Source organism: Cyprinodon tularosa, unplaced genomic scaffold, assembly GCF_016077235.1.
Source record: "Cyprinodon tularosa strain WSP-4 unplaced genomic scaffold, ASM1607723v1 ctg445, whole genome shotgun sequence".
Taxonomy (NCBI): domain Eukaryota; kingdom Metazoa; phylum Chordata; class Actinopteri; order Cyprinodontiformes; family Cyprinodontidae; genus Cyprinodon; species Cyprinodon tularosa.
Window position 1 is genome coordinate 383,120 of NW_024039169.1, and position 14,834 is coordinate 397,953.

The window sequence follows — 14,834 nt, forward strand, 5'->3', positions numbered from 1 at the left end:
CCTTAGAGTTATCTAATTTTTGTGCAGCACTATGAAATGCATTCCCACTGAAATGTGGTATATGAATAAACTAGCATTGCCAATAATTATTTTTCTAATTCTAATTTTATATTAAATTGGTTAATTTATAATTAATAAGTTCATAAATAGGGCTTTGGTTGCTGATAGGGCCGCCAAATATTTATGTACAAAAGAATGCAAGGTTCGCTGGACCTCTTGGCTGGCTTTTTTTGTGCATAAAATAAGAAAAAACAAAAAACAAAAAGACAGTTACAACAGGTAACACTCATTTAGTTTTATTTAACTGTAGTATAAAGAACTTGACATACAGCCTTTTATTAAAAAAATTACATAATACTTGCTGTTTTTGCAAATGCTTAAATTATCTTTAGTCCTATGTTATAACCTCTATTATTGCATCCCACTTGCAAAAAACATATGCATACACATCAGCCAGTAAAGACTTCATAATTTAGCGAATTGATTATTAACACCACCATCACTACAAAGAAGAAAATCACATCATGTAAAAAGAAAAATTAGGAATAAGAATAGATTTAAACATGCACAAGGAAAACAGGCTTCAAAGTTAGCCAACACTCAAATGATATAATGTACGCTGACTTGCTTTGCAACTCATTTTCTTCTCATTTGTACTCTGTTGGAACACATTTTTCATTCCGTCTATACCACAAAGCACAACTCCAGCAGTTACATAGTTAAATGTTTGAGTAAAACTAAATTATTTATGTTTTTCCTTTTGCAGTTTAACAATATTAAAGGGGTTTGGAAAAGTTAATTAAATAATGGTGAGCCAGCACTAAATTATTTCTACCATACCAGAAACTATGCATGAGAAAGTTCATCTTTTAGAGTAGTTCTGCCTTTATTTAGGCATGGTGGGAGTCAGTTGCTTCACATTGCAGTGAAAGCTATCATGCACACGGTGACCAGCAGAGCTGTAAGGGAGAAAAGAGAGAAAGAGAAGGCACATTTTAATGGTAATAATCTCTGTTTTTTCTTTTTTCGATCAAGAAACTGCTTATCCCGTAAGCAACGTATAAAAATTGGATGCTATACATAGCCTTGGTAAGAAATTTCTTTGAGTGTCATTATACTTGATTATACAAATTATGACACTCTATTAAATACAAATTTTAGAAGAGGAAAAGCATATTTACTATCTTCTTTTAAATATCTGGGGAAAATAATGTGATTGATCTACAGATATAGACATAACAAAAAATCATCCATATTTTCTAACTTTGAAAAGGGAGGACACCAGATCTCCCAATTAGTCTCATCCCCGTCAGCGTCTTTTCAAAGAAGAGGTAATCAGGAGGTAATGTCCATAAAAAATCAAATAAAAACAAAACAAAAAGGAAAAACTTAATTTGTTCAATATTGGCAAGTATAGAATTTCTTATACCTTTCTCAGTAACCCTTTCAATTTTTTTTACTACAGTAGTAATACCGCAATTTATTCATTCCAATGGCCTATGGCTGGTATGTTTCTTCTGATATTTATCTTTAATGATGAGCTCCTAGTCTTTGGGTTACAGGGCTTCTTTTCTATCACTCCATTTTTAGCCTTCTCACCTTTTATCTATCTGATTTAATTCAAAACGTGTGCTGGATGAGATCAAAACACTGAAACAGCTTTACTGTAGAAAAAATCTAAATTAATAAAGAACTTTTAATTAAAGTATTTTACTAGATTTTTTTTATCACATTTTAGTTGTGATGTAAGCACAAATAACCCTGTTTTTTGTTATATTAATTTGTATTCAATAACTTTTTTTATTATATTTTTTTTATTATCTGGCATTTATATGGGGGAATCCAAACTTCCAACAGCTTTTCTACTTTAACCTTACCTGGCAAGAATGACTGTGTGGCTGTGACTGGATAAGCAGATGAAGAGGTGGTGTCGTTGGACAGCTGATTGGTGATGTTGGCAGAAGGGTCAGAAAGGTTTACACGTGGCGTAAGTATCTTAAATACTGGTGATCCCAGCACCCCAGTACCTGGAAAAAAACACAAGATGATTCCAGAATTGATATTCTTGGACTGTAAATGACAAGTACTTCTCGTGGTTGCTTATTGATTGCTTACTGGCATCGTAAGGTCCAGTTGTAACAGACAAAGAGAAACTTGCTGATGATGCTCGGGTCCTTGGGTTTGATAGGTCAGCTGTAAATATACACTGGACTTTGCCCTGGCTGACTGTGCCCTGCACATTGCTTGAGTCCAATGACTGAAGAGAAAACAGTTTGATTAACTGAATGTATAACCATGAGGTCAATTCAAAACTTTGGTCATGGAAACTGACCAATCTGCCCCCACCCCCTATTCACTTGGGTACAAAGGATAACTCACATTATCGAGATCTAGATTAGAATCTAACTCACATTAGTCACATTGAGACTAGAATCCTCAATGAATCCAGTGAAGAAACGGACAGCATTATTGTCTCTTGCACAGATGTAGGCTGTATGTCTGCTGTTCTGTTGAAAAATATGAAGTGGCATGCTTATTATATAACCCTTTAGACTCAAACTACGCTAGTGGCTCTGGTTTAAATTTTATACTACTTTCTTTGAGAAATATGCAAACATGCAATACCTGACTTGCGGTTTCTGAGAGACCAGCAGCAATATAACCATCAGTCTGCCCTGAGAGCTCAAAATCATATTTTTGTCCGTTTTGCTTGGCAGAAAGGAAAAAGCAGTCTCCAGTAGTTGGATCACATTCTGAGGGTTCCTCTGCACAGAGCTTTGTGGATCCACAATCTCCTCTAGAAATACTTTCCTGCAGGTGTTAAGACATTTATTTCAAATATTAAACTTTAAAAACAATCCAGTAGAAGTTATATATCACTTCTAATTTCTAATTTTGTTATGTTATTACTTTTGTTATTTTCTATCACTTACTGAAATTGCAGGGACAGTGGAAATTGCAGTTGTTCCATTAGTACTTGCAGCCGCAGTGGTTCCACCAGTAGTTGCTGCCCCGGTGGTCCCACCTGTTGTTGCTGCCCCGGTGGTCCCACCTGTTGTTGCTGCACCGGTGGTCCCACCTGTTGTTGCTGCCCCGGTGGTCCCACCTGTTGTTGCTGCACCGGTGGTCCCACCAGTTGTTGCTACAGCAGTGGTTCCACCAGTAGGTGCTGCCATAGTGGTTCCACCAGTAGTTGCTGCCATAGTGGTTCCACCTGTAGTTGCTGCCATAGTGGTTGTTGCTCCAGCAGTTGTTACAGCAGTAGTAGCTGCCACAGTGGTTGTTGCTCCAGCAGCCGTTCCAGTAGTAGTAGCTGCCACAGTGGTTGTTGCTCCAGCAGTTGTTGCAGTAGTACCAGCTGCCACAGTGGTTGTTGCTCCAGCAGTTGTTGCAGTAGTAGTAGCTGCCACAGTGGTTGTTGCTCCAGCAGTTGTTGCAGTAGTAGTAGCTGCCCCAGTGGTTGTTGCTCCAGCAGTTGTTGCAGTAGTACCAGCTGCCACAGTGGTTGTTGCTCCAGCAGTTGTTGCAGTAGTAGTAGCTGCCCCAGTGGTTGTTGCTCCAGCAGTTGTTGCAGTAGTACAAGCTGCCACAGTGGTTGTTGCTCCAGCAGTTGTTGCAGTAGTACCAGCTGCCATAGTGGTTGTTGCTCCAGCAGTCGTTGCAGTAGTAGTAGCTGCCACAGTGGTTGTTGCTCCAGCAGTTGTTGCAGTAGTAGTAGCTGCCCCAGTGGTTGTTGCTCCAGCAGTTGTTGCAGTAGTAGTAGCTGCCCCAGTGGTTGTTGCTCCAGCAGTTGTTGCAGTAGTAGTAGCTGCCCCAGTGGTTGTTGCTCCAGCAGTTGTTGCAGTAGTAGTAGCTGCCCCAGTGGTTGTTGCTCCAGCAGTTGTTGCAGTAGTAGTAGCTGCCCCAGTGGTTGTTGCTCCAGCAGTTACTGTTGTGGTTGGTGCTACAGTCGTGGTCTGGGCATTGATGGCAATGAATCCCCAGGATGCCATCACCAACACAACACTGATGACCAATCGCTTATCCATGCTTTTAAGAAAGGGAAAGATAGATTTAATAGGTCATGTTTTGAGAGCTTTGCCTAAGTTTAAGAGGACATCTCCAAAAGGAGGATACTCATCTTGCCAACCTGTGCCTATATATATATATATATATACATATATATATATATATATATATATATATATATATATATATATATATATATATATATATATATATATATATATATATATATATATATATATATATATATATATATATATATATATATATTAGATAAGTTATCTTTATTTATATTAAAAAACATATATGAGTCAAGCCTTACATAGGTTGTTGTGGAGGTAAAGTTCTAGATTTTAACTTAAATGCGTTAATTATCTCATCATAAAGGGTTAAATTAAAAATGAATAATTTTTCAGCTTTTTATTTCCAAAATGTCCAACATAAAATGTAACTTTATTATTATTTGATAACATTTCAAAGTTCTAAAAAAATCAAATTTATTAATTACATAGTTTTTTTTTTTTTATTTAACCATGGTCTAAAAAATTAGCACATTCAACAGTTATAAGTGTGTAAAATTAAATGCATTAAAAAGTGAATGAATAAAAATAAAAAGAAATTGTTATTCTACTCACCTTTATATCTTCTTTTCCTTATTTCAAAAGAAATTTCCTCAGATTAAATAATTCTAATGTATTATGTTCAATCCCCAGATATGAATTTCAGGCTGTATATTTCTGAATCCCTCTGATGCCCAGAAGTATCTGTGACATCCGTTTAGTCTGTGTCACTATTTAAGCTCTAGAAGGTAGGAAGGAGGAAGAAGGGGTGGAAGAAAGCAGAACAAAAGATATTAACAAGAGTAAATACAAATTATAGGTTATAGGTGTGGTTCATTACTTAGGGAATTTTGTTTTTTGAGACCTCCCATGGAATGCAACACACTAACTCCAACAGGAAAAGAATGGGTTTTACCATACTTTATCTGATTTGCAGTCATGAAGTAGACTGATAACTATAAGATTTCTTCAAATTGTACGTCACAGAGACTTATTCCTAAAATAGGTTTTATCTATCGTTAAGTCTTTAATTGATCTAAAATACGGCATAACAAAAAAGCATGGCTTATGTTTTATTGCAATTTTATTCTTTTAAAATATCGAGATTTGATCAGTCGTTAAAACTATTTTGTGACTGGACTGGATCAAATGATTTTGGATTTTAGCAGCTGACTCTTACTGTAAGTTTTAGTAAGAACTTTGTACTACACACGAATCAAGCATCAATCAGCTATGGTTGCCACAATTCAGGTAAGCCAGTAATATCATTAACTACTCACAATTAAGATTTATCATAACTATTTATATCCATACAATCTATACTTAATATGTGAGGGACCTTTTTACTAAAAATACTTTAGTTCAATTAAAAGAAACAAACAAAGCTGAACTGAAATTATTCAAAATATCACGTTTATCTGGATAATAATCATGTTTAACCCCATTAACCCATCAATTTATCTACTAATATTTAAACTGCAACATTTAAAAACAAAGTGCATTCCAGTGCAAAGCAGTGGTTCTCTATTATTTTGTACTAATTTTGGTCTTATGAAACACTGTCTGTCAAAAGATTGCTCATGCCAATGCATTCTGATCAAATGAAGGAGAAAGAAATAGAGAATTAAGAAAATCTAAACCCTTTCAAAGGCTTGGAAATACTAATACAGTTTATTCTGTAGACATTCTGTGTCAAATCTGATGTTTTAATGTTAGCGGTTTGGTGTAGCACACCGGTATTCATGTGTGTTGTAGATGTTTTCATTTCCACAACTCTTGTCTTGACACTTTAAAAACGGCTTTTTGCCTCAGGATGTGAGAACAACACAGGACAATGTACACGCATGCATGCTGATTTCCAACTGCACAGTTAAAAATAAAAACATGAAACAGGTTTGACAACACATTAAAACGCAAGATGTTATGCGTTCTTAATTTCTCTCTTTTGTTGTTTGTTTTCTGATGAAGACCTGACAAAGATGGGCAAGTCAAGACAAATTAGAGCCACACCTTCTGACGAACGACGATGGTATTTCTTATGGTCAGCAAGTTTTACAAATCATTTTGCACAGCATGATACATGTCTGGTTGTTTTTTTGATTGTTTTATTCTGTTGGACTGTTTTCTGTTTAGATTGTAACTCCTCCATCTGAGCTTCTTCATGTATATTGTCATTATCTGTAGTCATCCTTCCTCTGTGCTGCATTAGATCATTCAATCCCCAATGTATTTGCTCTCTTTTGTCATTTGTTAATAAAATCATTCAGACCAGTTTCTGTAGACTCCTTTCTTCCCTTTTGCCTCATGTTCTCCTTGTTGGTTTTAGTTGGATTAGTGGACAGTGGATTAGATTTTGCCTGCATTGAAATAAATGTTCTGTACATTTTGTAACTTAATTTAAGTCAATTACCTAAGTTTACTGATTAGCAAAAAATATGGTTCTTTTAAATATTTTTTTTTTTAATTTCAGAAGCACCTGATTGACATGGATTCAGTAGCAACTAAAAGGCCTTTAGTAAAATAAATGTAGAACTGGCATAGAAGCATGTGTTGATGGAATGAGGACACCAGTCTGTCACCCTTTACCTCGGTAACTGCTGCCGTCCATGTCAGCCCTGGGTCAAAAAGGTTGTCTTTTTTTGGCTTACACCTAGAAACATACCTACTGTACATCCAGATATAGATTCCAATGCTCTGTCATCTGACCAAGAATCTTGAGATGAGCAAGACAATTGATGTTGTCTCACCAACCAACACAGGTACTGCAACAACCCTCAATATTGTTCCCCAGGAATCTAAGCATCAGTACAATACAAATGTAGTTCAAATTTTCTGCCAAGTATAAACTAATATAAAAAAAAATTAAACAGTGCTACCAAATCTGAAAATAGGAGGATTGATAGAATTAAGTAGTATACTGATATTATTCAATATTAGTCTGAAACATATTTTCTTTCAAGAAACTGCAGATTTCCTGAGATAATTTAAATCATGGTTGAAAAGATGTTCAGTTTATTTTGCTTTACGAAATGGGTAAAAATGGGTAAAAAAATAAGAAACTAAGAAGGAGCATTTAGGCATTTACAGAAAGACTGAACATGCACAGCTTTACGGACATTGTTGAGGTTTTAGACCATGTGGACAGTAGATAGCTTTCTGGTATTTACATTTTAACTGAACTCTCCTGGACCTTGAACACCTCCCACTGACTGAAATGCCTCTCAGGAAGTTCAGGTAGACTGGTTTCTCTACTCACTTAATCACAAATCTCTCCAGAGCTACAGTTAAAGCATATTGTGCCTCAACGTGACAGTGAAGTATTGGAGCTACACAAGCAAATGTGGGATGGCTGGGGTTGGGGATTAAAGGAAAATATCCCAAACCAAATTAAAAAATAAAAAACAAAAAAACTGCTGTTGCTAGATAAATAATTTCATAAGTAATCATGTGATAAAAATAACTAAAACAAAGTCATTAATTATGATCAAATGGAAATAAGTATTTATATCTGCTCATATTTACATACTTAGATGCAAAAAATTACCAGATGATGCAGTCAGTTCTAGCCACAAGGTTTTTCTTTGTTGGCTTGCTGGCTTTATTTATTTGAGAGATTATGAGTCTTTTGGTCTGCGAGAAGACTCCTCCTGCCTTTTCAGCAGTGAAGATAGTGTTTGTGTCTTGATAGTTTCCCTAGCTCACCAGTGTCTGAACACAATTGTCTGGTGCAGCACACGTGCAGCTGCTTCGCCATGGAGTAACGCAATTGTTATTGTTGTAATTGGTACTATATGTTGCTAACAGCTGGAATGGATTTTCCAGTTAAATTGCTGCTGAGCTTCTGTAAAAAGAATTCTGTATTCTTTGGCCAGGTCAGGTTGCCTGTTATGTTTACGCACACAAACCTTGTGTTTTTCTCCATTGATATGCAATGAGGTGTGACTAGTCTACTTCTTTCTGGAGTCAACAGTCATTTATTTTGACTTGTTGACATTCACGGAAGATTTTTTTTTTTTTTTTTTTTGTCTGTGCCACTTCCCTAGCTTATCTTCAATCAAACACTACAGCTGAATCTGTCACCTCAACATGAAAACTCAAGACGGAAAAAAATGTAGAAAAGTTGTGAAAACGGGGTCAGCCCCTCTGTAACCACAATGCCCTGGTTTAAATCCTATCTGAAGGACATGGACTTCTATTTGTCAGTAGAGAAGTTTAAATCAGAGACCAGAAAATCACATTACTCAATGGTTCCTCCATTCTAGGGCCCCTCCTATTCAATATCTACATATTCCTTTATTTCAGATTAAAGCAAACAAACACAAAAACATTACCATAACTATGCAGATGACTCACAGCTTTGCATCACAATGTAAACAAGTATCTAGGAACCCATCAGAGCAGTGGGTAGATGGAAAGACCAGATCATTATATGGATGCATCATACTTTTCTCCAGCTAAATAAAAGTAACTTTTATTGCATTCCTGTTACCATCTGATGTCAGTTGTGAGAGTGTTTTTAGCATTACCTCAGTGTTCCTGATTACCTGATTCCGTTCTTCCTCTCACTCACTGAGCCTGCCTGTTCCAGTCTGAATGGTCTGCCTGACCTGGCTTCGGATTCCTGCATGTTCTCCGAGGCTGTAGCATCTGGGAGACTCTGGGCGGTGCGGGCCGCTGCATCTTGTTGCCAGCCAACCGGCTTGACTCTACCTTTTTCTCTGCGCATGGACTGAAATGGTTACCCATGTTAGTGACTTACACCTTCATAATCATCCTCTGTCAGGTTATTGTAGTCACTAACCTGTGTTTCTCTCCTGCAGAGGGTCCAGCCTTAGCCGACATATCCAATGATTTGTAACCATTTAATGCGTTTCCTGCTGTGTTTTGCAAGCTAATAAAAAGTTAATGATAACCACATAAAAACCACTGCTGTGCTTCACAAAGTTAGAACAAATAGTATTTCAAAAAAAAAAAAGAATATATATATATATATATATATATATATATATATATATATATATATATATATATATATATATATATATATATATATATATATATATATATATATATATATATAAGGTTAATTTTCACGTGTTTCCAAATATGCTTATTGAAATTGATGGCTAAAATATAACCAAATACTCTTTAGGATGAGTCTCCTATAATCTGTTAACTATTAGCTCCATTTTGTAATAGCAGAACCTAGCTAACAAAGCTAAACAGTTGCCTAGTGGGTCTTAACCCAAATTATTCACTCAGGAACTATCATAAAGGTTAAGAATCAATTATCTATGCAGTGCACCATTCATTTTAAGAGCTTTGGGGAGGGGCACTTCAGCCCTTAAAATGATCCTGCAGACCAATGGTGGTCAAGAGCTGACTTGGAACAAAGTGGTTTCCTAGAATTCATTCAGTGAAAAGAAAAATAGCTTCTGGCTGTGGAAAAGAACTGCGCAAATCTAATCATAGTTTTACAATTAACCACGCATTCTCAAAAAATAATATGTTGGGATATCTTAGCTAGATATAAATAGAACTGAATTCCGTACCGTTGTGTTAAAACATGAATATTGCAAAATCGCTACTTTTTATAGTACGCAAATGTACAGAGAGCTTGTTTTTTAAATAAACGTAAATTAGGGTGATTATGCATTACAGCTTTTAATAAAATCACATTATCACCATTTCTATCTTGACGTTTGGAATTGCCACAGTCACTATAACAGCATAGATGGTATAACGTTATGTTCAATTTTTACCATGCTTGTTTAAAGGAGAAGTTCACTTTTTAACACTTTAAGTCCATTTTCTGTAGTGTCCAGGATGAAATCGAATGTGTACTCCGACGTCGAGGTGCTAACGTCTCTGTTAAACACTTTAAAAAACTCTGAAAATGGAATACGAAAGGTGGATTCTTGATTCTCGACGTCGGAGTACACAGAGTGAAGCGAAAAGACTACAACTGTGTAAACAGGCCCCATTTCCGTTTCCGGTGGCAGGGGAATATTGACTATTCCAACAGAACTCAATGGGATTTACAAAATGCTAAATAAAACACTACAGGAACGTTTTTTCTTCACGAAACTTTTTTTGGAACGTCATTGAACAGCGCTGACGACCCGGTGAGTAGCATATTTTAAAAAAAGAACGTTTAAGGTTGTTTTAAGGACATTATCGGACATGCTCTATGGAAGCCATTCTAAAGCAGCCAGGGGTGGATTCTAAATGAGCCAAAAAGCAGAGACAGGACCAATTGTCAAAACTTTGGTGTCGATCATTCGATTTCATCCTGGACACTACAGAAAATGGGCTTAAAGTGTTAAAAAGTGAACTTCTCCTTTAATGCACAGTGCGCACACAAAGTGAGTGTCATAAGGCATGATTATTCAGGTTTATGAGTAATAAACCACAGTTCCTGGGCCATTCGATATAAAACAAATACTTGTCAAATGTCTTCTCAGCAAAATAATTAATCTTCTTATAAGGGTGTCAAAAATTGGAGACAATATTCAATAATTTGTATATGTATGATGCAGGCCAATAGAAAGCTCTTACAGCCATACTGTCATAGGTTTTTGTTCTGTTCACATTTTATTTTGAGTTTTCATTGTACTTATTTCGATTCTTGTGTTCTAGATATTTTTGATTGTATTTGAGTATCTTAGATATTTCCTGTTTGTCATCTTGGGTCAGTCTCCGTTTCTCTAGCTCCCTTTTTGCCTCTGTTCACACCTGCTCCCAATCTGCTAATTAGCCTGATCGTTGTTTCTTTCCCATTTATTCTCCTTTGTCATCATTACTTTGTCCCCTTCTTGTTGTGTATTCTCGGTTTTGAGCATTTTTGTTTTTTTGTTGATTTGTATTTTTTTATTTTTGCTTTTGTTAAACTTTTTTCATTAAAATATTCAAGTAACCACCTCAAACTTTTCTCTGCATTTGGGTCCTGTCAAACCTCCAACCTGACTGTGACAGTTTAATTTCAAACATTTCCACTTAAGTAAACTACTTACAATAGACTGGGCAATCTAAACCTATTTTCTAATATAGTCTAGGTTAAGGACTTTTGATGCAAATCAGGTCCTAAGTCATTCTATATCAAGGTATGCTATATCAAGTCTGAATCTATATTCAGCAGAACATTCCAGTGTGTATCAGCAGCAGACATCAAACATATCTTACACTTCAATGCCTGTCAGTTGAAAGGTATCTATCCTGCACAGCCTAAGGATGTTTTTGCTTATTATTTTCTGCCTAAGCTCAATATTGTTGCATTCAATATGGGGTAATAGAGGTTCTATGGTCTACAGTTCATTGAAACTCTAAAGAAATGTGTAGATACTGAGAGACATTTAATCTGTTTTATACACTTTATCATTTGACTCACTGATAATTAAAGAGTAGTTTCAAACTATTTGTATTCTGAACTCTATAGCTTGTCACAGCAAATTGAGAATAATATTGTCTGAAGTTATAGTTATAATTGTATTTTAATTGCATTTGTTTTTTCAGTGTCATAGAAATAACAATATCTTCCCTAGTAGCCCCTTGTAGCATAAATGTCAGTGTATCAAACCTATAACTCCTATGGACCTTTGTGTGTGTCACATGTTTTTCACTATATGTGTGTATAAACTTGTGTGTTAATTGGGGTGCGTCTGGATCTCTGTGTGAATGTATCTATGTGTGTGAACGTGTATGTGGTCAGGACCCACTCCAGTCCTGGAAAAGAAGGTCACTTCTTGAGCACTGGTCCTCTCAAACAGGTGAAATGAGTTTAATGTCAGTTTTAGGATAAGTTCATTGTTCGAGCAATCCGCCAATTCATCTGTTACCACAAGCAGCTTGAATCATAAGAGTTTTTGGGTCACCACAACTCATTGATTGATAAGTCTTCCTGTGTAGCATCGGTGTCATAACCCAGAGGCAGAATGGAGCAGAGTCCTGAAAAATTGGATTTTCCCTTCAAGTAGTTTGTCATCATTAAGTGTTCTTCCTTCAGAGCACAGGACTGTAGTACGAGTTCTCTGTTCACAAAGTTTAGGAGTCCGCATTTCTGTAAATCTTAGAATCGATTCCATCTCATCTGTTGCAAAGCATCGAGGTAAAGCAATTGAAAATATACTTCATAATAGGTGGTTCAATAAAAAAAAAAAAGAATTAACAACTGCTTTAACATCCCCAAAACAAATCAAAAGTTTGCTGTTAGGAGCCCTCGCCAATCCAGCAAGTGCTCAGCCATCCCCACCAGTTTCAAAATGTTCATTGAACCTGATTATACCCAAGTTGTTTTATCTTATGAGTTCATATATTCGGTCTTTAGTTCCATTGAATGATTGGAATTGATTACAGCTGCGGATGTAATAAACTGAGGCGTGCATCTTGTGTGCCTAGCCATACCCAGGATTCCTAATAATTATAGTTTTTGTGATATTTGTTTTTCATCCACTTGAAGCTGTTGTTTAAGATTTGTGACATTTTAGATTCCATGCCCCCTATATTGAGATGTTATAGACATAACTAATCCATTAACTTTTAGGTTATCATTAAAGTTTTTAGTTCATGGGCAAAGTATGATTTATCAAAGTTGTCCACCTCAGAGGATGACACTATTACTTCAGAACACCTCTCCAAAAGTCGTTTTCATTGTTTCTAAACTGTAGTTTATTATTACCAATTAAGACAGCTGTGATACCCTCTCTGCACATATTTCCTTAGCAATAATGCATTTTCAAGTTATTCAGTCATACTTATAATTATTGATATAAGCACAAATTAAAGAGGAAGAACCTCACCTTCTATCTTACACCTTTTTATATCTTGATCATTAGCATTAGGGAACAGAAAAATGGCAGAGAAAGTCAGTCAGGGTGTTACTCCCCCAAAGCCCCTAATCAGCCTCCGGCCCTTCTAACACAGCACCACAGCCAGGTAACAGACATATATGAAGTGAGGAGAGAAAACAAAAATAAACCCTAGAATATAAAAGACCATCTATGGCAAGTCTAACTGGTTAAAAATGCTAGGAGAGTGAAAATGTAAATAATGGTATTTTAGAAAAAATAAAGTAGTCAGAAATTTCATACCATATTTTCATTATTTATGCTTTTATTGTTTTGATAGAGGAGAATTATCTTAAAAGTATTGTGAATATGTTTTTAGGGTGTGACTTTTCCATTTACAGGACTTAATGTCTGATTGACAATGTAAATTATTTGTGCTATTTCAAAATGTGAATGACCAATTATGTCACTAAAAACCAGAATATTATAGAAGATAGTAACAGGGATAACATAAATTTCTTTCATGTTTGTTTTAACATAATTCATCTACTTCAATTTTAAATCTCTTCTGTAAAATGTGTTACCAAGATATGAATGCTTGGTTTGAGACTAATGTCTCAGCATGATCTGGAAAAACTAATCCATGCGTTTATTTTTAGTCGAATTGATTACTGCAACAGTGTTTTCACAGATCTGCCTAAAAAGTGCATCAGACAGCTGCAGCTGTCTCACTAAGACTAAGAAAGTAGAGCACATCACCCCAGTTCTAAAGTTGTTATACTGGCTCCCTGTATCTCAGAGAATAGACTTTAAAATACTTCTGTTAGTCTATAAATCTCTGAATGGCTTAGCACCTAAATACATCACAGACTTGCTATCAGTGTATCAACCCTCCAGACCACTCAGGTCTTCTGGCTCCAGCCTGCTTTGCATACCTAAAACCAGAACTAAACATGGAGAAGTAGCATTTAGTTCCTATGTTCCACTTATCTGGAACAAACTTCCAGAAAACTATAAAAGTGCAGAAAGCCTGAGTTCCTTTAAATCAGACTAAAAACACATTTGTTTTGGATTGCCTTCGACTGTTCTAGTTAAACAGTTCAACGGAAATATCATTAGTTCAACTTTTTTATTCTTTATTCCAACTGTTTTTAATATTCTTTTTTTGTTTCTGCATTTTTTATTTAATTTTTTTTCCTACTTGCTTTGATTCTGTTTTATTTTCCTATATTTTAATCATGTAAAGCACTTTGCATTGTCTTTGTACTGAATTGTGCTATATAAATAAATTTGCCTTGCCTTGGTTTGGTATTTAAAATTGGCTTTCTTTAACTGTTAGAGAAATTGTCCCCTCAGTGAATTGAAAGTGAATATTATGAAGGTCTCTGTGATAATTTTTCTCTACAAGGTTCTTATTCATGATATTTAACAGAATAAATTATACTAATTGATTAAACCATACATTTATTATCAAGTATGTTTTTTTTTTATATTTATATTTTATTTTGGAAGGTTAGGAAAATGTGATGAACTTAAACAGAGAGATCTTGATCACCTAAATTTAAGGTTTGAGTTATTACTTTGCATATTTTATAGTATTGTTATGTCAGTACATCTAAAATTATGCTTAATTTAAGTTAGATGAATATTATAAAAATTACCATTAACATTCAAAAAATATTTGCTTACTTAAAAGACCACATGCAGCAATAGTTTGGGGCAATACACTTCACTGCAAGTCAGATGAGCTTAAATGTTTATCAAGGATGCATGGGGTGGGGTCAAAGAACGCTCTGGAGAATTGAAACCTACTACGCCCTTGTACCCTCAGCTTGAATGCCCAAGAACAGGAGCACAGGGCTGTGTCCAAACGTCCACCCTAACCCCTATATAAAGCAATAAATAGAGGTTACACCATTTTATGAGTGTCCAAATGTCAAGTGGATGAAAAAGTGGTGGACTCAAAATTTCCCACAATGCACCTTTA

At 35.6% G+C, this 14,834-nt stretch overlaps 1 protein-coding gene across 1 annotated transcript; it reads right to left on the minus strand.

Annotated features, from left to right (window-relative positions):
- Positions 1 to 280: 280 nt before the first annotated feature.
- On the minus strand, positions 281 to 3,541 carry LOC119793226 (putative ferric-chelate reductase 1). The gene is made up of 6 exons (XM_038300290.1): positions 2,934 to 3,541; positions 2,626 to 2,811; positions 2,412 to 2,507; positions 2,116 to 2,257; positions 1,878 to 2,027; positions 281 to 959 (listed from the first exon to the last, which is right to left on the minus strand). Exons 1-6 carry the CDS (start codon positions 3,228 to 3,230, stop codon positions 916 to 918), a joined length of 915 nt encoding a protein of 304 aa, XP_038156218.1. The 5' UTR covers positions 3,231 to 3,541; the 3' UTR covers positions 281 to 915.
- Between the last annotated feature and the right edge of the window lie 11,293 nt (positions 3,542 to 14,834).